Raw genomic sequence first — 26,922 nt, forward strand, 5'->3', positions numbered from 1 at the left:
GGCTGTGCCCCAGAGTGGCGCTCCGCGCCGTGTGGTTTAGCCCACCAGAATGTCTTGCTGGAGTATCTGTGTGATTTCATACTCTTCTCATAGTAACCAGGAAACTAAACTACCACCGATTTTGTGATATTCCATCTCTCTGGTTTCAGAAGTGCCCCTCTTTGTGATAAATCTGGCCATCAGTAACGCTTCTTCCTTGCTAGACAGCACCCCGAAAATGATAATGATGTGTAAAACATTAACTGTAAAAGAATCATTGAAACTTTATTAATGCTCCCTAAATTTGAATAAACTCTGATGTGTGGCCTCTATTAAAGGTTGTACTTGCCATGATAAAGAAGCCACAATACACGGGGCTTACGTAGGTGAACTATGGCACCTCATGATGTCATATGACGCCTTTAAGAAGTGCAGCACTGTGGTGCTCAAAGAACTCCATGGTTCACAAGGAAAACAATTCAAACAAAATGTTTCAAATGAACACTTTGATGTTGCTATACCTCTATAAGGAATAAAAAAATGCTGTGAATGAACACTTTGGTGTTGCTATACCTCTGTAACAAAAATAAATAAAAACCTCTTTTCTGTGCTACAAGCTCCTAAGTTGCAGCAAGACAGCAGACAGAATAGTCAGGATGTAGGACACAGAATGTGTATTCTTTCTGTAACAAACGTATTTAGACTGAAAATATGTGACTTATGCTGTAATTCTAAGGCTTTGTCTACCATCCTGAGGTGTGCTTCTTCCTCATAAACTCTTACAAGAAACCACCACCTGGCTAGTAACTTCTGTATTTATTAAAAATAGCAATGTATCCTGAAAGCAGAACGCTTATGGAATCAGTCACTGCCTGGAAAATCTATGCTTACTTCATAAGAATGTATTTCAGATTCCTTAAATGAGTTTATGTAACATTAATTATAAATCAAAGATTATCTGATTATTAGCAAGGGAAAACATTGATTGTTATTTAAGGATATACTGGCTCAGACTGAGTGCTAATACAACCTTAAAGAACTGGTCAGATGGAAAGTACATAGAGCTGATAGGAACCATAAAACACATTATCAATAATCTGTATTTATAGTTTGACCTTGTAGGATTGAAATTTACAACTATGTATATCCAGTGAAAATAAGAATATGTGCTTTTTTTCCCTATAAAACGTATTTTTCATAAATCGAATCTTAAATTGACTAGAGTAAAAATCCATCCTACAGGAGTACAGAAAACTGATTCGTTATTAGTAGGAAAGAACCAAAAGTAATTTTGAAAAATGAATAGGGGAGGGAAATCCTGACTCCTGTAAAGCTGGTGGAGTTCTACCAGTAACTTAAACGCACCGTTGATTTGATGTAAGCAGGCCAAATATAAGTAAATTGTTGAAGAATGCAGAAGAAAACGTGACATACCTTAATAACTAAAAAAAAAAAAAGGCCGAGTGTGTTATTTTACTTTGAATTATTATGTACTTATTCCATTTTGAATTATTGCATGTGTACATTATAAAATCATACTGTGAATGCTTCTGACATTTTTATTTCAAGAAACGGGAGAAAAACAGCTGAAGAAAGCTTTTAAGATGAGGCAGTTGATTCAGTGTCCTCTCTCATGTGTCCGTATGTCCTTGCGGCTATCCATGAGACAATGCGGGACTGCAGTTCTGCAAAAGAACAAGGTGCATTTGTTAACTTTGTAGCTTGGAGTAAAATGGCCATCAATCCACATCTATAAAACTACTTGCTTCTACAACTAGTTCAAACAGATGAAAATCCTCCATACAAACCACCTATTCTTTCCAAATGGGTTCCTCCAAAGCCGTGTCATTGCCTATAAATAAGCATTATCATGTGAAATCTAAACCTTTCTGCCAGTAAGCAAGCACTTAGAAGAACAATGTATTATGCAAAATTAAATCGTATGAATCATTTTGCAAAATATGATTTTTAAGTGGGTACAGGCACTTCATATATTATTCAAAGAACAGAAACGTTCCCTTACCTATCACGCTATATTTAGGAATTCTTTTTTTTTGTGATGGAGAAATAAAAGAGATGAGAAGATGGAAAAAAGCAGCTGCAGGGAGAGACAAAGGGAGGCTTAGTCCTAAAAAACAAAGCAAAGTTTAGTTCTAAGTGTCCCCGCTAATGTGATGTAGATAGCTATGGACCAGATCACCTCATGAATTATTCTGTTTCTTCCTTAAAGTCCAACTCCTGCAATTGTGTGGTTTACCAGGAAACTCTTTTTACCTTAACAAAAATGACATGGCTTTACCTCTTCATCTTGCAGAAAAACCACACCTCCACACTCTAAAAAACGAACAGCAAGTATTCAAATGCAAATACAAACTCCTCCGCGTAGTGCTTTTGATAGATAATGCATTTTAAACAAAACTGCCTTTCCGTGTTTGGTTTTCGCGTAGCCGCGCAGGTTGGGCGCTCAAGGCCAGGCCGTACCGGGCGCTCCTGCTCTCCCGCGGAAGCAGCCGGAGAGCGGGATCCCGCCGCGGGGAGACCGCCGCCCCCTCAGCGAGGCTCCCCCAGCCCTCAGGGCACAGTCGGGGGGGCCGAGGGCTGACGGAAAACGCCGACACCGGCTCGACCCCACCCCCCGGCCCGGGGGCTCCGACCCTCGCCGCCCCCCGGGCCCGGCCCCCTCAGGCCTCGCCCGAGAAGCGCCGGGAACGGCACGTGCTCAGCCCGCCGGGCTGCTGGCGGAAGGACGGACGGACGGACGGACGGACGGAAGGGCGGAAAGAGGGAGGGAAGGAGGGAGAGAGGGAGGTGCCGCCTCCCGCCCCTGCACGAGCAGCGCCGCCGGCCGCGGGGCGGGGCGGGGCGTGGCACCTCCCGCCCAACCGTCCCCCCCGCCGGCCTCAGCCCCGGCCTCGCCGCCGGCCGCGGCCGCCACCGAAGGCGCGAAAAAGAGGGCGCATGCGCCTGCCGCGGCGCGCGGGGCCCGCTGGCGCAGCTGAGCCACCCTGCTGCGCACGGGCGGGCGGGAGGGAGGGAGGAAGGGGAGAGTGGGTAGTTACGTGATGACGCTCTGCGTGTCGCCAGTCGCGCGACCCACGCAGAGTCCGTTGGGCTTGTGCCTCCTCCTGGGCCAGTACGCTCGGGGCTGTTCCGAGTGGGGGCGGGCGGGGCGAAGGCTTCCTCCCTCCTCCTCCTCTTCTCTCCCTCCTCCTCTTTTCTCCCTCCTCCTCCTTCTCTCCCTCCTCCTCCCCCTCTTCCCCGGGTCCCCTCTCCGAGGGCCCGGCCCCTTCCCCCCGGCGGAGCGGGGCCGTGCGGCAGCAGCGCCTCCGCCTCCTCCTCCTCCTCCTCCTCCTCCTCCTCCCGGCCGTGCCGGACAATAGGGGCGAGCGCGGCGTGTGTCTCACCCAAAGCGGCCCCCCCCCGGCCGGCCTCGCCTCCATGCGCGGCGCCGGGCAGCGGGGTTGACAGCGGCTCCCGCCAACGGCAGCAGCGAGGCCGAGGGAGCGGCGACGGCCCCGGGCTCCGGGCCGGGACTCGCCGCCTCGGGCGCTGACAGAGGCGTCCCGCTTCGCCGCCTCCCCCTCGCTCCCGGCGGCGGTTCCCGCCAGGCTTTGGCGGCGGAGGACAAAGGCCCGGGGCCCGGCGCGGCCCGGCCCGACCCCCCGGGGGGTGCGGGGGCGGTGAGGAGGCGCCGGGCCCCCGCGGGGTTTTGCCGCGGGCTTCCCCCCGCCGCCCCGCTGCGGCGAGCCCTGCGCGGGCAGGTGCGGCGGCGGGCGAGGCCGCTGCCCTGCGGCGGGTCGGCGCACGGAGGCTTCTTCAATGGAAGTATGTTACCAGCTGCCGGTGCTGCCGCTGGACAGGCCGGTGCCGCAGCACGTCCTCAGCCGCAGAGGGGCCATCAGCTTCAGCTCCAGCTCCGCGCTCTTCGGCTGCCCCAACCCCCGGCAGCTCTCGCAGGTAGGCACCGTCACCGGGCCCGCCGGCTCCCGCCTCTCTGCGGCGGTGGCGGGAGGGGGTGTCCTGCGCCGGCTGCGCGTCCCGCCGGTCCCCTGCCCGGGCGAGCGGCCCCGGCCGGCCCCCGCCGTGCCGCTACCCGGCGCCGGGGCCTGCTTTTGATGTCAGCGGGGAGCCGGTGGTGCCGGAGCGGTGCGGCGGGGGTGGGCTGGCGGCGGAGCTGCCCCCGCCGGCGCCCGGAGAGCGGCGGCGGCCGGGGCCGGCCTGCCTCCTGGCCGAGCCGCCGGTCCCGCCTTCCCCGCCCGCTACCAAATGCCCGTGGCGGTGGGGAGAAAATACGACGATTTATAGGTTTTGGGCTAGCTATTGTCGAGGTTACCTTTTTAGCATCGGGTGTAATGCGAGCGCTGAACTCCTTGGGGTTGATTTCCAGAGCCAGTGAATTATTTTTCTCTCCTGTAATTTTTAAACTAGGGCTGTTTTCTAGCTTTTTAACTTGGGCTTTCTTTGAAGGGTCTAAGTTTCCTATGGGGTTGCCAAAAACTGCAGTGACTTTACTGAAATAATGAACATGCACTGCAGTGTTTTATTTGGGATGCTAAGCTATTTCTCCCTCCAACTATTAAGACTTGGCAATCGGTCTAGAAAGAGACAAAGATCCTTGGCTTTTTTCATTTCCATGGTATTGTTCCCTGCCCACATTACATCAGTCACAAGATGGACTGTACTGTATTTTGTTTCATCTGATCGTGTTGGAAATACTGCAAAAAGGGTCATTATAACGGTCAGGACAAAAGGAAGGTTTTTCTTGTGAACGCTGTCCTAAATTTCTGGGTATGAGTTCGTATGTTTTCCAGCAAACTGTGATAAAATTATATTCTGGCAGAAGGCTCTGGAGAAAATTCGGAATTATGGTGGAAAGCATGTGTTTTGGTGGGAAGTCAGCCGGTTTTGGCTTCTAGGGATTTCCTATAATGTCTAGATTAGAAGGTCTGCTTCAGTGTTCTGAAGTACGTTGTCCTTACAGAAGGTGTTGTAATGGTCATTTTTTGTTCTTTGTATTTTTGGGGTATATTATTAAGTTATTCTGCTTTTTCATGACTTGCTCTGTTTCATAGATGCAAATATAGAAAATATAGAGCTTTCCTGGTTTGGTAGCAGTGAAGCTCTGTGTATTAGGTGTGTGTATGTTTGGGAAGGAAGAACTAACAAAATACTGTGTTAGTGACCATGAATTTGAATGCATATGGAAACAATTATTAGTAAGTAAATAAAGATGAATGTATGTTGACAACCCTCCCTTCCCAAGTATGAACGTAATAATTGACAAAAACTTTGGTTTTATGACAAATTAGTTTTCCCCGTAACAACTGGGTTAGTCTGTTTTCCATTTGTACGACTTTATCTGAGTTGTATTTGGTGATGGTGAATTTTCCATATATATAAGCCTTCTTGAAAGTCCAACCTAATTTAGCCTGTTTTGTCCTGTGCAAATAAGAGAAGAGTCTCTCTTGTTTGAAGCATTCATGGTCTTCTGGGAAAAGGAATAGGCAAAATGTTCGAAGTGATACACTGTATTTATTTGTTGTCTACGTGGTCTCCAGAGCAGGTGACGCATGAAGTGTATACAGGCTTATCAAATTAAATATGGTATTGACATTTAAGTATTTTTTTTCCAACTTTTCAAGCTTCTCAATGGATTCCTTGTTTTCTGACCAATATGCTGCAGGTATATTGGAGTGAGTCACAGGGAGAGGTGCTTGAGTAACTCGTAAAAAAAGTGGGAACTACATGTATGCTTGACCAAGTAGTATTTCTTTTGAATAAACCAGAGAATGCATAGACTCATGCCTATGCATTAAAAAGGGAATTAGGATATTTAAGTGAAGAAGTCTTTGCTAATACTGGCCAGCAGATTAGAGTACTATGTTTTACTGTCTTTATCTTTTTTTTTTAATTTCCCTAAAGTCTCCTGCAGACAATAGGGTGTGAGTGTCTACCAGACATGCAATCATAGGCTGGTGTAAATGGTAGACTAAGAAGCATCACCAGTGAAATTAATGATTCTGTGTAATTTCTGAACTTAAGCAAGTCTCCTGTAAGACTCCTAGTATTCCAGTTCTGTTGCTGTACAAAGAGGTCTGAACCCTTACCAGTCTGTCATTTTTCAGCCTTCTGATTGGGCTAGCTTTGAGCAACGAGAGTAAAACTGGAGATGTGTATTAACAAACTCAAGAAGCTGGTATGTACAGCCAGCATTTTACAGTTAATACACATTTGGCAGATTTTCTTAAAAAATGTAAGGTCTTGAAAATTGAATTCCCACTTACAGATTAGAAGTGAAATGATTGATGAATAAGACATTTTAGGCTTATCCTTTCAGCACAAGGGTGGTGAGGCACTGGAACAAGTTGCCTGGAGAGGTTGTGGATGCCCCCCTCCCTGGAAGTGTTGAATGCCAGGTTGGATGGGGCTTTGAGCAACCTGGTCTAGTGGAAGGTGTCCCTGCCCGTGGCAGGGGTGGTGGAACTAGATGATCTTTAAGGCCCCTTCCAACCCAAACCTTTCTATGATTCTATGATGATGAAGGTATTTTACATGTGAAACACAGGTGAGACAAATGCATGCTACACTAGACATAGCATTTAATTGTGACTATGTAAGCTAATAGTTATCTTTTTTAATATATTAAGTGAAACTTCAGCTTAATGTTTTATTAAAGTTTCATTAAACAGGTTCAAAATGATCGGTATATTGCTTTTTTAAAGCTTAAATAAAGTGGTGCTGGAAATGACCTCGAGAATTCTGGTCTGCTCCTCTCAGCCCCAGGAAGGATAAATTGTACTTACAGTATTATTAGCAGATGTTTGTCTAATCTGTTTGCTTAATCTGTTTTTTAAGATAGACTCTTATGAGATGCGGTGAGCTGACATAACTCATTATTGCTGAAGGTTAAAGTCCTGATATTGGGCACGTATTATTACTGCTTCCTCTATGCCATCTCTGATGCTTGTCAGGTGGTTGCTGAATACAGTTCACTAAAACAGCAGAAAACACAAGCAGGAAACTGGGTAGCTGCCTGACATCTCTTTGAATAAAATAGGCTTAGTGAAGTTTGTCGAACAGATTTAAAGGAAAAGATGGTATCACTAGGCTTTTGAAACCCATAAAAGCCTCAAATAATAGAAATTACGCAATCTCACTAGACAACTGTTCTTAATAATGCTTAACTGTTCTTGTCATAAGAGAGTTCTTTCCTAAAATTGAATTTAGATCTTCCTTGTGGTGATTTATACCTGTTACTAGCTCCAGTAAATGTAGATGAAAAACTTAGTCCTTTTTTCTCTTTGCAGTTTTCTTTTATGTATGAATTATTTTCCTGTAGTCATCTTTTTTGTTGTTAATACTTTGAAATTAAAGAAATAGTAGAAGTGACATCTGTTACCTGGAGGTTATTTGTGATATTTATTGTTCAAGTCCAGTCAAGTGAAAAGCTGCTATTGTATGGGTTTATACAATTGTTTGAGTTAAAATTGTCTTGGAACATGAAATAATTTTAAGTACTAGTGTTAAAAGCTGTTTTTAAGGGCACTTGAACAGGTAACTGTTGAAATTACTAGGACATTTCACACTGGTGAGATTGAATTTAGGTTCACTGTGAGATCAGGGAGATGTTAAGTAGTACCTTGGATCATATGTTTAGGGTGTTTCTTCCAAATGTTACAAAATAATGTTTTTAAAGCTGAGCTTTCAGAGAACAATTCTGGATTCTTTGCTCAGCTGGTTTATAACTTGTGTTGTTAACAGTAGTAAAAAAGTTTCTAAAACTGTAGTGTGAAAATTTTTTGTCTGATTTTTTTTTTAATAAGGGTTTATAATGAAAACCACTTTACAAACATAGCTGTGAGCACTTTTAGATTGTGTCCTGTGTTGTGCTCCCCACAAAAGCTGAATTGACATAAACATAACACAAACAAGTAAGAAAACTTTGGCCTAACCTGCTATTTTTGACTTATTTCTATCCCTCTACCTTGTAACTGGTTCTGCACTGTCTTCAGTGTCTCTAAAAATGGCATCAGTGGTATCTAGTAACAGTGTCTGAATAGAAGTAAAGATCTAGTTTTGGCCTTTCTGTCCTTAAATGTTTGAAACTGATGATGATGATAAAGATATCTCCAGAGGATCAAATTGCATGAAGAGGGAATGGAGCAAATAATAGAAGACTCCATTTGAATCTCAGAAATGTAGACACTAAGTCTCTACCTGAAGTACCAAGTATTACTGTGTACCAGGTAGTACCATGTAGTGCTACCTGGTATTTGATAACCTAGTTCATGATCCCTCTTTGTTGCATCTCCAGTTCATTCATTTAAGCTATATGGCATCATGCTTTGTGACTCCCCATGTGATACACACCTGAACAGTAGACTGCAGATCACGCACATGGAATCCCAGATTTGACTTAAAGAGGATGTAGTGGGGAAAATAAGTCACTAAGAGCAGCTGGAAGTATACTGCACTGGTGGATTCTTCAGTGAAAGTACGTGCTTCCTCTGAAAAATGTTCACCAAATTCAACTAAGTGCTTTGGCCGCCTTTTGCTGTGTAAATCCTCTTTTCCTATTTTCTTCTTTTCAGTGTTTGTCACCTGATGTGATCCATACATGTTTCGCTCTGCATGTAGTATTGCAAGTTACAAGACATAGTTGAGAGCTGTATATTTATGGTCTGAACATAGGCATTAGTCTTCAATCCCACGGTTACACCTTTTTGCTGGGAGAAGTGTTGGCATGACCTATTTTTCCCTTGCAGCTGCTCATTTCTGCTCCTGCATTTTCCTCTTAGTTGTGTCAACTTCTTTTTTTTTTTTTTTATCAGGTTATTTTTCAGCGCTGGCTGACTCATAGTACAGTTTTACAAATGATTGTGCCTGTTAGTAAGGAGGAAGCAGTACGCCACAATGCTAGACCAGGAGTAACGAGCAGTGGGGAGAGAGAAGGAATGCCTTAGGTTGGCCTTGCTATTGAATGTGGAACCCTACCCTAAACCCCTTCCTTTCTTCATCCACTGTTTTTCATAACTTTTCTTCTATATCTTTCTAATCCTTTCCATCAGTGTTTCTCAGTTGCTTGCTCTTTTATTGGCTTTCTCCTGCCGTTTTCCATATCTCTGCTGCATGAATAATTAACAAGTTAAAATAATGAAATAATTTTCATGCTGTGATTTTTAGCCTCTGGAATTAATTCTGTGTGTTGCTGCTATGCTTGCCATTCCCTTCATCTTGTATTTATTGTGTCTGGTTGCTGAGATTGCATCTATTCATATGAGAGGCAGAGACTGACTGGCTCTACGCACAGCACGGACAAGTTCTGATTGGGGATTTCATGCACTACAGTAATTTTATGTGGCAGTTCATTTTTAAAATGCTCTCTGAGTTTTATGACCAATTAACTTTTTCATATGTTGTAGTGTAAAGCAGTATTGGTATTTTCATTCTGCAAAAGGTCGTAGCAGATTATTTCATGGCCTGTAATTGCCTGTGTAAGATCTAAGCAGAGTAAGAGTTTAAAGTCCCCGTTAATTAGATTGTCTTAAATCACCAGAAGTCGATTCTTCTTTGTCCAGGTTGTATAATAGTATGTTTTGTGCTTTGTATGAACTTGAATTTCTGATGCTATCTTTAAAAAGAAATTGGTTTGAAAAGAGAAGTTGTAGCTGTGTGCCCCTTAAGTTGTGAAATAGTGAATTTTAACCATAAAACAATTTTACAAGAAATTGGTATTAGTATATGAATATTCAATATTCTGCATGAACTAATAATGTAGTAGTGTAATGCAAATATGGGTTGTTGGAATTAGAAGTGTTTTGTATGGTATGTCTGTTAGCAGCTTTTCTTGAAAAAAAAACCCTTCTATTTGTGTCATGGTTTAACCCCAGCCAGCAATTAAACACCATGCAGCCGCTCGCTCACTCCCCACCCTTCCAGTGGGATGGGGAGAGGTGTCAAAAAAAAAAAAGTAAAACTCTTGGGTTGAGAGAAGAACGGTTTAATAACTAATTTAAAATCTAATAATAACAAAATATAATAATTGTAATGAAAAGGAATGAAAGAGTGAGAAATAAAACCCGAGAAAAGACAAGTGATGCACAATGCAGTTGCTCACCACCTGCTGACTGATGCCTGAGCAGCGATCCGCCCACCCCCCCCAACTCCCCCCGGTTGATATACTGAGCGTGACGTTCTAGGGTATGGAATATCCCTTTGGCTAGTGCAGGTCAGCTGTCCTGGACAGGCTCCCTCCCAGCTTTTTGAGCACCTGCTTGCTGGCAGAGCACGGGAAACTGAAAAATCCTTAATTCAGGATAAGTGCTACTTACCAACAACTAAAACATCAGTGTGTTATCAACATTATTCTCACACTAAATCCAAACCATGGCACTGTACCAGCTACTAAAAGAAAGTCATCTCTATCCCAGCTGAAACCAGGACAATTTGCTAAGTAAATCTGTTTTTTAGGTTGCTTGAGAGAAGCACAGTATCCAAATTGGGTTAATTCTGAGTCAATATGGTAATATGCTCAATTATGTGTTAAGTATCATAAAAATAATGTAATTTTCTGACACTTCTGTTGTTTTGCTGTTTTGGCATGTGAAAATAATGTTGAGGACATTTTCAGTTGAATCCTTATTTCTTCAGTTCTTTTATTTTCTGTAAACCCATGGAGGGGGGAAAAAGCCCTGCTAATAGAATGGTGATTTGTTAGAACAGTTCTCTGTCATATCAGTGACCATTGGCTTATTGTTTTCTTGTGTTTCCCTTGTCACTCAGGATCTTCAAGTTTCTACTGGTTTTCAGCTAAAATTGTAGGTTTCTGAAGATACTTAGTCATTTTCTAGCATAGAGGATCTCAGATTCATGACTGTTTCCAGGTCCTGCCAGGTTATGGCTCTCATATAAGAAACACGTTTTGGATTGGACTAAACCTGCTGTATTTGCCTTTCTTAAAAATTCACTGAATCTGCATGGAAACAGTGAGTAATTTGGCAGCTCCAATGAGATTTTTTTTTTTTCCTCCGAAGTGTGAAACCAAAGTAACTTGGTTGTCCTTTACTGTGTAAATCTTTAACACACACATCAGTACTTTCCACATGTGAATTTGGGTGTCTAAGATACAAATTACTGTATTTTATGATATGACTAAAGGTATGTAGTGTATTCTGTTGTTTAGAATATCCTTTCCTTGTAATGAAGGGAAGGAGGACATGCTAAAAACTTGGAGTTTAATCTTAATCTTGAAAATCATATAAAAGAATGCATTTAGTGCAAATTGTCCTTTGTGTGCATTCACAGCTAAATGAAATGTTCAATTCTACTTGAGAAAATTCTGTTGTATAAGCAATGCAAATGCTTGGTGTGTACATGCATGTAGGGTTTTACAGGAAGCATGTGTCTGGGACCAGGAATTGAACCTAGACCTCTCAAATTCCAGTTCAGTGTTATGCACAGAAATCCTCATAGGAAAACTTGGAAGAGTGTGTGTTTCATTAAATGTGAAGTTTTCCTCAGTTTGTTCTGATTATGTCATTAACAAGTAGCTGCAGTGTAAATAAGCACCCTGTGTAATCCAGCAAGGCAGCCTGCCAAAGACAAAATATTTTATTTTAAAAATGCAGTTCTGGAAAACTGGATTTAAGGGTTAGTTGGGGAATTGTTTATTTGTATGTTTGCATCCTAGGTGTATTGTAAGGAATTTGTAGCCAAATACTTTGTTTTCTTTCTGGTCGAAAATAAATTTGTGGCTGTTATCTCACCTTCCCTGCCCTCCTTCCTTCCATACTCTGAGAATTTTTTTATTTCTGTTACAACAGTCTGACTCCCGTTTTCTTCCCACTTTCCCCCACTTTGTACGCCTGTGATACAGTAATCTGATTTATTATCTTCCTGACCACGCTCCCGCAATAATTGTAATTAAAGAGATTCCTAGAGTCTGCTTTTCATTGCAAGGTAGAGGGTAAATTCTTCTCAGCTCCTAGCTGAAAGCATGAAGGAGTCAAAATTTGCAGCAGGCCCTTCTCTGCCTGCCTGAGCATCAGAAAGAGTATTCTGCAATGAGAATAATGAAGATAGCTCTGTATTAGCATAAGATTTCACTATTTCTCCTAGTCTTTTCTGCCAGATGAGATATGTGGAGGGGAAGAGGCTGTTTCCTCTACCAGTAATTTTTTTTTTCTTCCATAGCAGACATAGCTGGAGGCTACTCTGACTGGTAAAACTGGATATTTAATACATGCAGAATAGAACCTGTTGCCCACTTTAGGGCAAGAGGTCAATTCTATCCCAAGAGGAAAAAAAAAAAACCCCAAACCCCAAAGGAAAAGATACAGGAACCTATTCCAAGGCTGTGAGGGAAAAGGTTATAATGGCAAGTTTGAGACTTCAGTAGGTGGATCAGCCTTGGAACAGGAAATGTTTAGCATCTTTGTTTGATGTGGTGGTTCTTAGGTGTCTTAGAAATTGGGGTACCTATGGTGTTGGGATGCTGACAAGCAAGTGGTTTCCTGAGGGACTCAGTTATACATCTAGATCAGAAAAAGTTAACACCCTTACAAAAATACTGTTTTTTTAATAGTATAGTTCTGTAGTGGAGGAATCATAGCTGTCATGACAGGAATGGCACTGGCCTGTGTTATTTCTTGCTTTATGCTTGTAGGCAGTAACACTCCATATATTGATGTTGCAGTTGATGGCGTGCTGAGGAGGTTTCACATTTAGTCAGGCATGAACTCTCACTTCCATTTTTTTTAAACTTTTCAGTAAAGTTCCTGTGCAACAGTAATCTCCTGAAATGTGCATTTGTGGTGGTGGAGGGGTCTTGTCATTAGTGTTCTGTCTTAGCTTCTCTTTTGGAATGGTAAAGGCCTGTGAACAGTTTTCAAAGAATCTGGTGTACTTAAATTTCCTTGATTATTATCTGTGGAATTTTAGACTTTAGATTTTAGCAACTGCAATAATTGAGCTCTTTCTGGTATTGGGCAAAGAAAAATCAATACAGTTTCTTTTACAGTTGCAAACATGATGTGAAACTGCTACACAAAGAATGTCTATGTATGAAAGTAAAGGCAAGGAGTTTTCCTTGATGTTCTTATTAGAGATCTAGAGAGTAACTGTATGGAGTTTTGTTCTGTTATTTCTTCAGCTGTAAAATCTGAGCTACATTTCCTTTAGCATGACAATAATAGGAATTTCTGCACTTTATATATTACATATACATATTACAATATATATATATTATACACAATATATATTTAATCAGCTTTTCCTAGCTTGTTTTCATTTGGACAAAACCTGATTATATCTTTGTCCAGATAAAACATCTAGTATTTAAGCCACACATTGACAGAGGAAATGGTAGAACTTTATCTATTGCCTGAATTAAAAAAAAAAAAAAGAAAAAAGTGAACTTGAGTTTTTTACCTTGAGAATCCTATGATGTCCCAAACACATAATTTTTTTTTTATCCCCCCCAATTTTTTTCCTTACCCTTTCAAAACGTATACTGGTTCTCTTCTGAATATAGTCACCCTGCTTATATCTTTGTCACTTCAGATTATAGTGAGAATTTTGCAACCTACCATAAAGGAACACTAGAAGTTAAACACAGCAAATTGCAGGTACTAAATTCCCTACATTTTGCTTGCAGGGAATGTGTTGGACTTGTATTCTGTGATCTGTATTGAGTTTTAGGCTCTCGTAAGGAGGAGGAAGGCTTCATCTCTGTAGGAGTGGTGAATGGTTGAAGCTATGGTTACCTTGGTGCTTTTCATGTGATGATATGGCATTATTTTTGCCAATGCCCTCCAGCTTAAGTGAAGGCCCGAAGGGATGTTTTATGTCTTAATAAAAGGCTGTTGGTTAAAATTCTTCACCTACCACCTTTTGATACGATAGACTGTAAGTGAAATAATCTGCTGTGCACGGCAAGGCTAATCTATTTTCATGAGCATTTTAGAAAAGATGATTTGGGAGGATTAGACGAGAAGTTATTATTCATGATTGGTTGACTAAGTAGGAAAGACTATTATGACTAATGAAGTTTAAGACTTTTTATCCTTACTGCTGTTGTACTCATATGAGAGCATAGGAAAGAGGCTATATACTGAAAAATCTGATTGTATTGAAACCAGTTTGGGAGCCAGGAGGTCAAATATTTCTTTTACGCTGTATGCGGCAGAGAGTCTGGTTAGGGTGGGAGGAGGCAAAGGTTGATAAGCTAAAGAATAGATCGTAAGCTCATTTCTTATTTTGATAATACACATTACAGAAGGTTTTTGTTTCTGGCAGTCCTCAAATTGGTAAAATTAAGTACAATGGTTTTTGTATTTAATGTGTCATAGAAAATAAGAGGGCAATTTCTTTAATTCTACCTTGCTTGACACTGTGATGTTGCGCTTAGTGCTTCGAGAGGCACGGTGTTTGATGATTATCATTGACTGGAGCTATAGTTTTTATTGCTAGTATTATTTTAAGCAGAAGTTCTTTTTCAGATAAGAGTTTTATTTAATGTCTGCAGTCGTAGTTCCAAGGCACTTTTGGTGTTAAATGTAAGCAGTATTGCTTGCACAGTAATTGCTTTTAGCTGTGTATCTTTAGTCCTCCTCTTGTGCTGACATTTGCACTCCTCTGACCCTGCAGAAAGCTAGTTTACCGACCTACAGCATCAGAAAGCCCTTTCCTTTTTGCAGCAGTAAATTTCTGCTGATTTGGCTCTCCCTGCCTTTCTTGCAGGATCTGAGGAGTGTTGGTGCAAGGGAAGGAGCAGGACATGCAATCAGAGGCAGCACAGTGTGTGGTAACATTGACTCAAGTTGTTTCCATTGCAGTTGGAGGAATGTCCAGAACAGCTGACAACTGTGTGGAATTGTTTCACTTTCTCCCCAAACAAGAGTGGGCCGAATAATTCCCTGGCGTTACTCATATTAACTAATGCACTGTATTCTGCTATTTAGTATTCTTGAAAAAGCATTGTGCACCCCGTGTCTTCTATATGTTAGTATTCGCATAACTTCAAAATCTGTGATTTCATCTTTATTAGATGAGTCCACGCTTCTGTATTTTTCAGATATTGGATAGATTTGACTTGATAAAAAGAACATTTTAAAAAGGCTGTTGTTAACATTTGAACAAATGCTTGATAAAGTACACTAAGTCAAAAGAATCTATATTTCTTCCTCTTTTTTTAACTGCAAAACATCCATTTTGAAAATTTGGGTTACTAGACTTCAAAATATGAAATTTTGCCTTTTTTTTCTGTGTATGAATAGTACATTTAAAAATAATCTACAAATGAAAGGTTATTTTCATGTGAAACTGAAAATGTCTTTCTTTTCTGCATTTTTTACTGAAAAGTAGCTATGGTTGTTACAGTTTATAAGTGAAATGTGTCAGAACATGAGGATCAATCCTGCCTTTTGTCTTTGAAGAATTGCGTAGAATACTTAAAAGGCTTGCTAGTATGTGTGTGTATATATATGAAAATAAATATGTAGATATATATGAAAATGTGGTAACTGAATAAGGGTTTGGTGGGTGCTGCATAGATTCAGAAAAGAGGAAAAAAACCAGCATTCATTGTATCACTTGCTACCATGTTGTCCTGTGTCCAGCAAGTCACAGGACAAAATCATATCCTAAATATCAATTTCTGGAAGGTTTGTTGCTTTCACTTGATCTTTCTAAGCAACAAGTTTATACTTAATAGATTGCTAGCTGTTATCATTTACAGTGAGGTTTTAGAAGCACTTGGTCAGAATGAACAATAGATAAAGGCACATTATTTTAGACTTTTGTAAGTGCTTCAGGATGATGTCAGGTAACTGTTGGACTGTTGGGATTGTACTCTTTGGTTGTCTTCCCCCTGTCGTGTGTCCCCCCCCCCCCCCCCCCCCCGCTTCCTTTCTCCAGATTCCTAGTTGTTAGATATCTCCTTCAAACTTTGTGGGGCTTGCCCTGAAGTATGTCTTAGGCCAAGGACAGTCATACCGTAATAGCTGTTCTCTATGTTACTGAGTTGCCAAGTCAAACAAATTTGGATTGACTGAGTACATGTGTGCACAGTTGTTCAGCCATCCGTTTCTGCTGAATTTAGTAGAGCACACAGTATGCTGATTATGTTGATTGGCAGAATTATTTTGAATCCCAGCCTGAAGTGCATCCAGTTCTGTGGAGGTATTTGTGGGTGGGTTCGTTATGGGCCTGTGTGGAACCCAACCCCTGTCCTTGGAGAAGTGCCTTGAGGGAGTCCGGATGCCATATGCTGGTCTGCCCAGTGCAGCACCATGAGAACATTCCTGGGAACCGTCAACATCCAGGAGATAAGATAGGCCATACTGCTGATATGTTTGCTGGATCATGATAGAAGAGAAGAAGCTGTGGCAATAAATGTATTGGCTTCCATTTCATGCATGCTGACATTTGAGAGAAGAGAATTGATCAATAGCAGATGATTGTTCTGCAGATGAAGTAAAACTTGATGATGGAAAAAGTGATGTGCATGGGCATCCTTTCTTAGTAGCTCTTCATGTTTGCTGTAGAATGTGCTGTGTAAAGGTCTTAACTAAAGTTTCCTTTGTAATATTTGTGAGAGCAAAGAATGAGGACTGACTGAAGGCAATGTATGAGTGTTATGCCACAAGTGCCTTCTGGGGTTTGTCCCCCTTGGGAGAAGGTGAAGGTCAGATAATTTGTGTGAAGTGCTTGATGGCAGAATATTACCTCTGCATTTTGTGAGATTGTTTTGAAAGCAATACGGTTTTGCTTAATGCACATATTGATCCCCATCTGTTTCATCTGTTGTATTTTCTCACCTCTACTGCCTGGTTTGTGGCATTGCTTTCTTCACATTCCTACATGGTGGTCCAGGCCCAGATGCAGCCTCTCAAACCCTGTATGAAAGTTTCAGGTGTCTTTATGGGGCCCAAGTACTTCACTTTACTTCAGAAGTGCCAATGAAAATGAGTTTGGTAAATAAAAGAAATGTATCTGCAAAAAAATGGATTATTTATTATATGTAATAAAGTTTTAAGCAGATCTCTGTTTTTTATGAATTTCACTGATTTAATTGCTTTGGGAAAATGAAGGAAGCAACTCTGTGAGGAGGAGAAAGCTGTGGACTTCTAAGGCTTCCATAGACACCTTGGCTTGTGTGTGTTGTCACGTAGTGGTGTATACTTTCATCCCTGCTTCTCATGAAGTGATATTCTTTGGCTATGAGCTGTGCTGCTACTTCTCTGCAGGGGATGAAAAAACGATCATGCTGCAGAGTATGACAGCGCCTACACAATACAGGGAGGCCTCCAGTGAGGCAATAGTTGCTGAGTTACGGTTTCCAACACTGAGCTTGCTTCTCAATCACTTCTTAAGTGTTTCTGTATCAATTTTCTCACCCTTGTTGAAACCATATAGTGGCCTCTAACACTGCCAGAGCAGTGAGACAGCTCTTCTGTTGCAGTGATCTTTTAACCCTCTCTTGGGGCCTCACAAGGATGTGAACTGCTTCGTGTCCATCTGGTCAGTGGTATTGTCTCAGATGATATAGTTGTCTGTGCTCCCAGTTTGGGCCCACTGTGCTGCTGCTTTGCTTCGTAATTCCAGCAGATTGAGGTCTGCTGCCTGCACAGAACTGAGATAATGGGGCTGCATTTGAGGTGTGCCTAGCATATAATTCCCTAGCAGTTTCAGTGACCCTGCCACTGGATTGCAGGCTGACTTTGGATGGGTGCAGGATGTGATTCTAGGTGTAAGAGCTTGTGCTCTAGCTATGGAGTGACAGTGTCTTTTGGAGCATGGTTGTTAAAGTGCTTGGTAGCTGGGGAAGAGAGGTGGTGGTTAGAGTTCAAGTGACTTGAAAAGGGAAGGACACAGGGAAAGAGACCGAATCCTGGTTTTGGAAATGAGCCTGATTCTGAGTGTTCAGGTGGAGAGTATGGTTACAGTTTCTAGTTTCTGTAGTTTTTTCTGAAACCCTACACTTCCTTTGACTGCTGTGAGTCTTCTGAACACCCAAATCAACCAGTAGAGAGTATAGGCCTGAAATAGTTCATAAAGGGGGACTGTGAAATGTGCTTTTGTCCTTAGTCCACAGTTTAGCAATTGGAAAGAATTTGGTAAAAGCACCAGAGCAATGATATCCAAGTGGACTAACAAGGAAGCTACTAACATGAGTTAATTAGAATTGTTAACAAACTGAAATAATTCAAAGTCAGGTTTCATCCCATGAACAAACTGACCTAGCAAAAAACCCTTATATGCAAGCAAAGGAATTAACATTCTATCATTGCAGTGCTTCTTTAATACCTTCTTTTTTTATATTCAGTCCTGGGTATCCTGCAGGTTTTTACTGTTTTATAAGTCCATGGTACTACATTTTTTAGTTCAGGGAAAAAGAAATGTATTAGTGAAAATTCATTGGTTCATTCACAATGTAATGTTTGGGTTCAACAAAGATAGGAGATTTGCAGTTCTGAAAGCAGTAAAAATGTTTTTGTAGTTTTTGTAGTTATATTGCTTTTGTAGTTAAAATGGATATTTAGCGAAGTCATGATGTTCTTTAGTTTTGTAGCGTGCAGGTCTAAATATTATGTGAGTTCTACCCTACCTAAATACCTTTTTTTTTCAGTTTGCAGCTCTGAACCAGATGTGTGTGTGCTAGCTACTTACACTTATTGGCTGAAATGTGCAAGCGTTGTCTGCGTTTTAAATCTTTCTCAGTACTGTTATGAAAAATAATGTTAAAATAAAATCAAGAATCAGAATATTGTTAAACCTCTGTTCTAGGACTGAGGAATTGTACAAGGACTGTAGGTGAGATGAGGGACTTGGTCATCTCTGCCCTAACAGCGGTGACCTCTCATGTCCTGTGTGATCTGTTTGAAAGGCACTGCTGAAGCATCCACCTCCTCTAGCATCTCTCTTCCCATCTCAGCTATGCAGATACACAGAAGTGTATCCCTTCACTCAGCTGTTTTTGGAATCTTTCTTGCTTCATAAATTCCCTTTCCTAGTCTTACAGGCTCTTCTATAGGCTCTTCTGTCTGTCACAGAATATGGTAGTTCTGCTCCTACAGTTTTGAGGGGAAGAGGGTCTTGTGCTTAGGGGCAAAGGGTCTGGTCATTCTGTAATCATTCACACGGCTGTTTGAGACAGGAAATGGTTGAGAGTTAAGACACACATAAATGTTCTGGAGTCTGATGATGCAAGCTGAGGCCCAGGACCAGTAATACAGAATTACTGGTGCAGCTACTGTAGCAGGTGTGTTGCTTCCACTTCTAACTACAGTGTACTCTTGTAGTAGTATATTGCTTTTTCACTAAATGAAATTAATGCATTTATGCTTATTTGTGAAAAATTACTCTGAGATAAGGACATGTCTTTCATAATAGCTTTTTATGCTAGATCTCCGACACTTCATTTAAGTCTCCAGCAGCAGCCATGGATTATTCTGATTACTGGGCATGTTTTTTGCTACAGAGAGCAACGTGATGACTTCTACCTCTTTAGATTGGAGAAAGAATTTCTGATTGGTGGGCTTTAAAATAAAATGTTGTCATAGTATTACATGGACATTAAAATGTTGTTGGCCTGCTAAAGGAACTGCATTTATCTTTCATGAATATTCACCTTTATGAGTACATTTCAAGTATTTAAGTATCAAATTATTCTGTTTGACTGTTTTAATAGGCATTCTGCTAAGGGAAGACTGAAGGGACTACCAAGCTGTTTGTTTTCAAAGTTCTCAAGCAGTGTTTGAATTAAGCTAGCTAGTGGACATAAGAGCTGTGCTTGGTAATGCTGGCTTTTCCATCATACTATGTGAAAGCTCCAATAATTGGTCCTTCACACTTGCAAAATGGAGCACGTAGAAGTTTGCATCTCCTACTGTCTTGTCTAAGAAGAATGCTTTTTTTTTCCCCTCTCAACTTTAACTAGAATTCATGAAGCAAATATGTAGTGTTTAGGAGGACCGCGAGCTGTGCTTTTTGATGTTAAATACGCAGAGGTAAAATATGTCAACAGTAGCGTGAAGAAGAAAAAAGCTGTTTCAGTGTGTAAAACTAGCAGGAAAGATAGGTAAAATCCATAGCAGAACCTGTAATTTAAAAGGAAAAAATAATTGGGGGGGGGGCTGTTCGTGTGTAGATTTTCCAAATATTTGAGATAGGAATTCCTATAAGTGGTATTTAAGAACTATGCATGCTTTGGTCTTATCCTTTGACTCCTTGTAAGGGTACAAAAGGTGGCCCAAGTGCAGCCCTCTGCTGTTTTCTGTTGCCAGTGCTAAAGGGACAGACTAGATCATTCGTTCTCTATCAGGCGTGCATATGCAGGCACACACTTCAGGAAGAAATAAAGGCATTTAAAAATGTTATGTGTGGATGGACAAGTTTTGTAATTAAGAATTTTAAGATTTGCTACCTTAAATTGTCCTGCAGTCACAGACCAAATTATGGCAAAAGGACATCATCTTGAAGATGATTAAGGAGTTCTGAGTACTCCCAAGAGCGGCTCTTGAGGCCATGGGGCACAAATTAATTCTAATTAGCCCATGGTGGAATGTGTCATTGAGGTTTTAAAAACTTTCTGTTCTATAAGGTAGATATCCCAGCATGTTTCTCAAGATGTCTTGCCATGTTAAAATCCACACAACACCACCTGGAGGGTGGTTCTTTAAATTGCCAGTCTGCTTTGTGATGTGTATCTCCAAAGCCAGCTGACAACTCAAAGCATTTGAACATCTGCAGGGACCACATTACATAAATGTGTTGGCACTGTCAGTTCTTCCCACGCATTCAAATGAAGCTGGTATGGCTGTACTGTATCTTCTTAATCAGCTTTGTCTGGCCATCTAGGTGATTTGTCTTTGGAAATGATGTCAGTTACTTAATTTGTGGTACCTCACATATTGGCAAGGAAAGTGTGGTTTTAAGAAACTGAGCAGGAAGAATGAAAGCTGAAGAAGCTGGTGATTAAGTTCCCTTCTGGAAGGTGAGACCTACAGAATGTTTTAAGTGTTGAGTTTCTGACTGGTTTCAGGGTATGCAGATTAAGTGAAAAATAAATGTAGTTTTCTTCTGAAGTGAACTTCTAGGCTGGTTTTTGGTGGGTCTGTGTTGGTTTTCACTTGGAAAAAGTAACTGATTTTATGGGTAATACTAACTGCCTTGGTGCTGTTTGGAATATAGGCATGAATGTGCATTGAAAGCTTACAGAGCAGTGATCCAGAAGCTGTATCTGTGCTGACAAATGTAAACAACACCAGTTGCAACTTGAATTTTTTTTTACTATCTCAGAGTTTCCAAGTTCACATAAGCTGGTTAAGTTCTTTCCTTAAAAGTTAACTGTTATACAAGTATGATACATTCATTATAATTCACAGATAGTATTGAATGTAAATAATTTGATTAAAAAAATGCTTTGTGCATCACAGCAAATAAAAATTATTTTTGTATCCTATTGCTTTCATTCAAGTACAATAGGTGAAGCATCATAATTACATCTATTGGAATACACAAGTTTTTTTTGTGCCCAAGCTTTTATTCATGTTATGGAGGGCATTAAAGTTAAGAGAATGCTCTCTTATTTTTTGTTCAACCCCACTTTTTTCAGCTTTCATTTAAATATTGCATGTTTTCAATAACTCTTCAAGATTTCAGATCAAATTCTCACTATTTCTGTAACAATTAACTTTGGTTAGGGTTTTTTTCTTGGTGGAAAAATAGAAGTGAAAGTCTTGTTTTAGTGTCTTTAAACATTGATAGATGTTGCATCATAAAATTGGTGGGTAATTATTACTTTTTGAGGTGTGTTATGCTTTCTAAAATAGGTTTTTATCTTAGCTGTTATATTATAACCAAGTGTATTATTCTGATAGTCTTTTGGCATGAGTTGGTGCTATTCCTAAAAGCAGTCTCTTGATAGGGGATTTCTAAGCAAATTTGAGGATCTGCTGTTTGGGGAAGGCTGGGGGATGGAAAGAGCCTCATCAGTTAATACCTGACTATGTTTCTTCTGTACTGTTATGAGAAACTTCTTGTGTGGAATAATCATTTTGGTTCCATCAACAGATTGTTCTTTCACCAGCACAAGAAAGAAACTAATGTAAAGTCATCATCACACGGATCCAGAATCTGGCATCCTTGATGTCTTAGAGACCTTCGTTGTGCCGTACAAATTAAGTTGCAGGCTGTTGATATTCTGCAGAAATCTAGATGGGGTGCAAGGAAAAAAACCTGATGGCATACCTGAGGAGGATTTTGTAGACTTAGAAGGCACCTAAATCAAGATACTGCAGATAGTTTTATCTGAAACTGAAGATACTGGAAATTACACTGTCTTTATAGGTAGTGAATTAGCCTTTTATATCAACAGATATAATGGGCCTGTTACTTCATAATAATTACGGAACTGATGTGCCATTTTAGGTGTATTACAGTTCCTGGCTATTTGGAAAGCTGAAGGTATGAGTCTGTATAATGCTTGACATCCTGCATTGTTTCTAGTTACTCATTTCTTCTTTCTCCTGATCTGATGATGCTTCGATGCTTTTAGTGCTGGATACTTTTTGGTAGCTTGCCTGTCAGTTTTGACCACAGATACAAAGATATCATTACTCTAGAAAGCCAGGTTACCTTCCTCCCCATTGTCTCTTCCTCCCCCCTCAAATAATTTTTTTCAGGAATGCAGATTGATATCAGTATGCCAAGTGATTATTAGCAGGACTATTTTCGTCTCCACTGGTATAATGTTGATTTGGTCTGATGGAGTTTGACAACACCTGCAGTTTAAAAAGAAAAAAAAAAAGGTCTCTTAGCTACACTGAAGTGGTGCATGTACACATCAAGGAAATGAGTCACCTAATATTCTCTATTGGAGAAAGTGTTTAGGAATCTGAGGAGCCTTCTGCACATGTGTAGCAGGCTTTGACATGCACAGGTTTAGTGCATACATGTAGGCTGTTCCCATATTCATAAGCTCCCAGAGTCTGTTCTAGACTTCATCATTTCAAATGATCTCAGTGCCCAGAACGTGCTGATTTGCTGTGTGTGATACCAAGTTGCTCTCTGAAGGATTTCCAGATATCTGGCAGTCCAGAATAATAAATATAGGGAAATTGGGTAGGTTACTTTTTAAGAACTTTGTCCAAACTGGTGCAGTTCATAGATGTGCATGCTAAAATGGAAGCTGTCAGGCAGAGGGGGGAAATAGTCTGCTTGCTGCTTGTTGAGGGAGGCAAGAATATACCTGGCTTCTCTTCTGGTTCCCTGTTTGTGTGAACTGTGAAGCAGAACCCAGGTTTCTTCTGGATTAATCTGGTGGTGGTGAGGCTCTGCTCCTACTTGCAGTTAGTTAATTGTCAGGAGAGATAAAGAAAAGGCTGTGGATGTTGTCTTCTCCTTTCTTAGGGTGCACATGCTGTGTACACTTATGGATTCATGAATTCAGTCACTTCTTTTCTCCCAGCTCCTGCAAAGAGTTGGGTTACTTTTCTAACTTTGCAAAATGCTTGCTCATCTTATTTCAGAAGAAGCTTTTATGCCTTGTTACAAGCCTGAGGTGGGTTTCCTCAGCCTCCCATTTTCTAAACTCTTGGTTAATGAACTATTTTACTGTCAGTTTTCCTGAGCAGTTTGCAGACCTTGTTAAAAAGGTTTCATGCATAAGGAAGGCTAAAAGGTAAGAGCAACTGAGTAGCACTGTTGAATAGATTCATCTTGGACTTGAGAAACGTTCATGTATATTATTCAGAAATTTGTAGGTTGGTTGTACTTTTGCTAATACAAGAAAAAGGTAGAAAGTGAAACCCATTGAAGTTGAAACTGAGTAAACAAACCTCTATTAAAGAGATAATGTAACATGGGGGGAAAAAACAAACCCAAATATAGTTCCTTAAAAATGATATTTCTGTCTCAAAAACTTGTTCAGACCTTCCCTCCCCTATTTTTTTCTGTCTTAAGAGCAAACAAAAATGATAAGTTCTGATGTTGAGCTGTCTTACCGGAAGTACAGCAGGGGTGCTTTCAGTTCAGTTGTTTATTGTGTTTCTTACATCTCAATCTTCTGTATGTTTGAAATCACAAAAATACTGGCAGTTAGAGAAATGATCACCCTTTTACTTTTAAAGGAAGAATCTCAAACTGTTGCACAGAAATTAACCATAGATGTTAGGAGAGAAATACTGAAGTAATTAATTGGGTGAGTTTATCAGGATATATTATATAGTACAAAATGTCAAGGAAAAAATAAGTATGTTGTGATACTTGATTAGAGAGTAAAAGTTAAATTCCTCTTTTGAGGGGTCTGTAATGTAATTTATATGGAGGAAGGGATTGGGGGCTGATAAGCTACTTGCTTAATTTTACGTATGGAATTCCATTTTATACAGAATGATTTTCATGAAGACATTCTGAGAGTATCTAGCTAATCACATCTGCCAGTGGAAAATGGCTTATTGCCCCTTCAGCTGGTTTTGTGGGGGATACTTTTGTGACCTTTATGACTTTACATTCAAAGAAATTTTTTAGTTTCTAGATACCTTTTTTTCCTACAAAAAGAAGAAAATGCTATAGTATTAACATGAAAATGTACTGTTTTGATGCAAACTGAAATTTATCCTGAGTGTTTCACAGATATATGCTGTTTTTTAAACAGAACCATGTTTTTCTCTATTGCAATAACAGACTTGCCTTTCTAAGCCTTGAAGAAATTAGTTCCGATTTCAAAGCTGTCTTTCTGTGGTCTGTTCTAACATGTGATAATAGATACCTACTTGCAAAAAATAAAGTTTTTGACTCCAGTGTCTCTCTTCAGCAGCCCTGTGTTTGTATGAGCTTATCCCACTCCTTCTCAGCATGTCTGGAATCAGGAAGAAGTAGAATAATATATATTGCCTTAGGACACGCCATGCCTTGGTGGAAGGCTGAAAGGTGTGCAGCTGAAGGGCAGCGACCCTCCTGTATCGCACATACATGGTATGTGGGAGGCTGGAGCCAGGAAAGGAGTTCAGCTTGCTTATTAGTTATACTTCTTCCTATTTCTCAAATGTTGACTGTGTTATATTGAAACCTGTTTTGCAAAATTAGGGAATAAAAAGATCTAATAATGTCAATGCATTGAGGTGCAAGTCAGTGCCAGTCCTGAGTGTTGTGCCCCATGCATAAATACTGTAACAGACAGCGTAGCAATCTCTCAGTTCAAGGTGATCCTGAAGTACTTAACGACAGTAGCCTTGTACCAGTAAACACAAGCCATAACCTGACAATGAGAGGCGTCAGTTTTTCAGATAAACTGCCCTATACCTGTGGATTTTAAAACATTAAGCAATTATTTTTATTAAACAAGGAAACTTAATTATAGCGATGTTTAGTCTCATTGTAATTATTGCAAAGGTTCTTAGGAGGTTCTCCAGCGCTCTTCTGTGCTCTTGTGGCTAACCTGTTCAAAGCTTTGTACAATGTTAAATTTTCAGGGTCAAAGGCATTTCGGTATGAACTGTACACTTGAAAACTTATTCTCATCACTAAGGACAGATTGCTTTATGGCTCATGCCCTGGCCACGCCTAGCCCCGATTACTGTACCACTTCTCAACCTGCCTAGAAGAAGCAACTTGAGAGTAGTTCTAAGCCCAGGAGTTTTAAGGGTTTTTACTGAACTTTTGGATTTGTAGATAATAGAAGTGGCCAGTCCAGTGTAGAAAGTTCAGTTGTTCAGGGAAAAGGGTGTAGTTCGGTTCAAGAAGGATAAAAATGAACTGGTGTACATAGCGACTTTATTTTTTTTTGTTTCGTACTGCTTTCTGTAAAAAGTTGGTGCTTGCTGGTTAAGAATGATTGCTTTAAATTTGTGCATATGTTTCCAAATACACCTTATATGTTGAATGTTTTTGTATATCTCTAAAGACTTATCACTCTGTTGCTTGGGATACATTTTCAATTTTTTATTTTTAAAATAGATTTTTAATTTGTTTTCTATTGTTAGAATGTGATAAGATATGTAGTTTATATCTTAAAACAGCAGAAGTAGCCTCTGAGGTGAATCTAGAGTTTGCAACTTCTTTGGGAGGTTATGTGGGTAAAATATGTTCTGACTCAAGAGAATTTCATAGTTTGATTGTCGGTTTGTTGGTTTTTGTTTTGTTTTAAATTGAAAGAAAACAAATTACGACAACAGTTTTCTTCCCTTATGGATGTAATTCTAAAGAGAAGCACAGCATTTAGGAAATAATGTGTTTGGATTGCCTGTGCAATCCATGTTAACATACTTACATTGATGCATTGTGAGGTTTTAATTTTGTTAATCTTTTCCAGGAAACCTTTGCCTCCTTTATTGCACAGAATGTATTTGCTTGTGTTGTGAGAAGCGTTGTAGCCATTCCTTGTGTTTTTTTTATCTAAGAAGAATGGAGTATTGTGTGTACTTACAAGGCAGTTAAATGTCATTCTGGAGAAAAAGATATTTCTCATGCTTCTGTCTTGTAATTGCTTATTAGTGCAGACATGTAAATCAAGCTTTTCCTAGGTCATGATTGTATGCTTCTCATTTAAGTGCTTGATGTGAGATCTTGCAGCCCTATTTGCCTTTCCTGCCCTCTTCATCCCTTCCACCCACTTCCAACAGAGGAAAGATCTCAGACTGAGGAGCTATGCTTACATGAGGTCTGTATGTGATTAAAAAATTGGAAGAATACAGTTCTAGCAGTCTTAAATTGGGTGCCCAGAAGGAGTGATGTTTGGGCTCTGATCTCTTTGTGCTGGGCTGGGGTTTTGAAGATGAGTACTTCACAGTGCTCTGGTATTTTTGATGAGTGCTGTAGAGGAGTCACTGAGAAAATTAATTCTGCCTTTGGAGTTCGAGCACTTGGCAACACGTGAAGTCTGTTGCCATTTCAGACTTTTCACTTTTCTTTTTAAGTAAAGAATTATGACTTAGTTAATGG

At 40.5% G+C, this 26,922-nt stretch overlaps 1 protein-coding gene and 1 long non-coding RNA gene across 8 annotated transcripts in view; one reads left to right on the top strand and one right to left on the bottom strand.

Annotated features, from left to right (window-relative positions):
- Window positions 1-1,524: 1,524 nt before the first annotated feature.
- Window positions 1,525-3,907, bottom strand: LOC141920828 (uncharacterized). 5 transcript variants are annotated; one of them, XR_012622465.1, is made up of 3 exons: window positions 3,814-3,907; window positions 2,003-2,313; window positions 1,525-1,664 (listed from the first exon to the last, which is right to left on the bottom strand). It is a non-coding gene; the product is annotated as an uncharacterized LOC141920828 (long non-coding RNA). The 5 variants fall into 5 exon arrangements; XR_012622466.1 differs by lacking the exon at window positions 3,814-3,907 and adding an exon at window positions 3,039-3,182; XR_012622464.1 differs by lacking the exon at window positions 3,814-3,907 and adding an exon at window positions 1,788-1,831 and having other exon boundaries at window positions 2,003-2,451.
- The window catches only part of PDE7A (phosphodiesterase 7A), an 80,147-nt gene continuing 56,430 nt past the window's right edge, over window positions 3,206-26,922 (top strand). For all 3 annotated transcript variants that reach the window (XR_012622455.1, XM_074818187.1, XM_074818205.1), the window contains exon 1: window positions 3,206-3,936. Coding sequence is in view for 2 of the 3 variants with exons in the window: in XM_074818187.1 (XP_074674288.1) it covers window positions 3,799-3,936 (138 nt within the window). In the remaining variant the exon portion in view is untranslated. The remainder of the gene's footprint in view (window positions 3,937-26,922) is intronic.

The sequence above is a fragment of the Strix aluco genome, chromosome 1, assembly GCF_031877795.1.
Source record: "Strix aluco isolate bStrAlu1 chromosome 1, bStrAlu1.hap1, whole genome shotgun sequence".
NCBI classification, from domain to species: domain Eukaryota; kingdom Metazoa; phylum Chordata; class Aves; order Strigiformes; family Strigidae; genus Strix; species Strix aluco.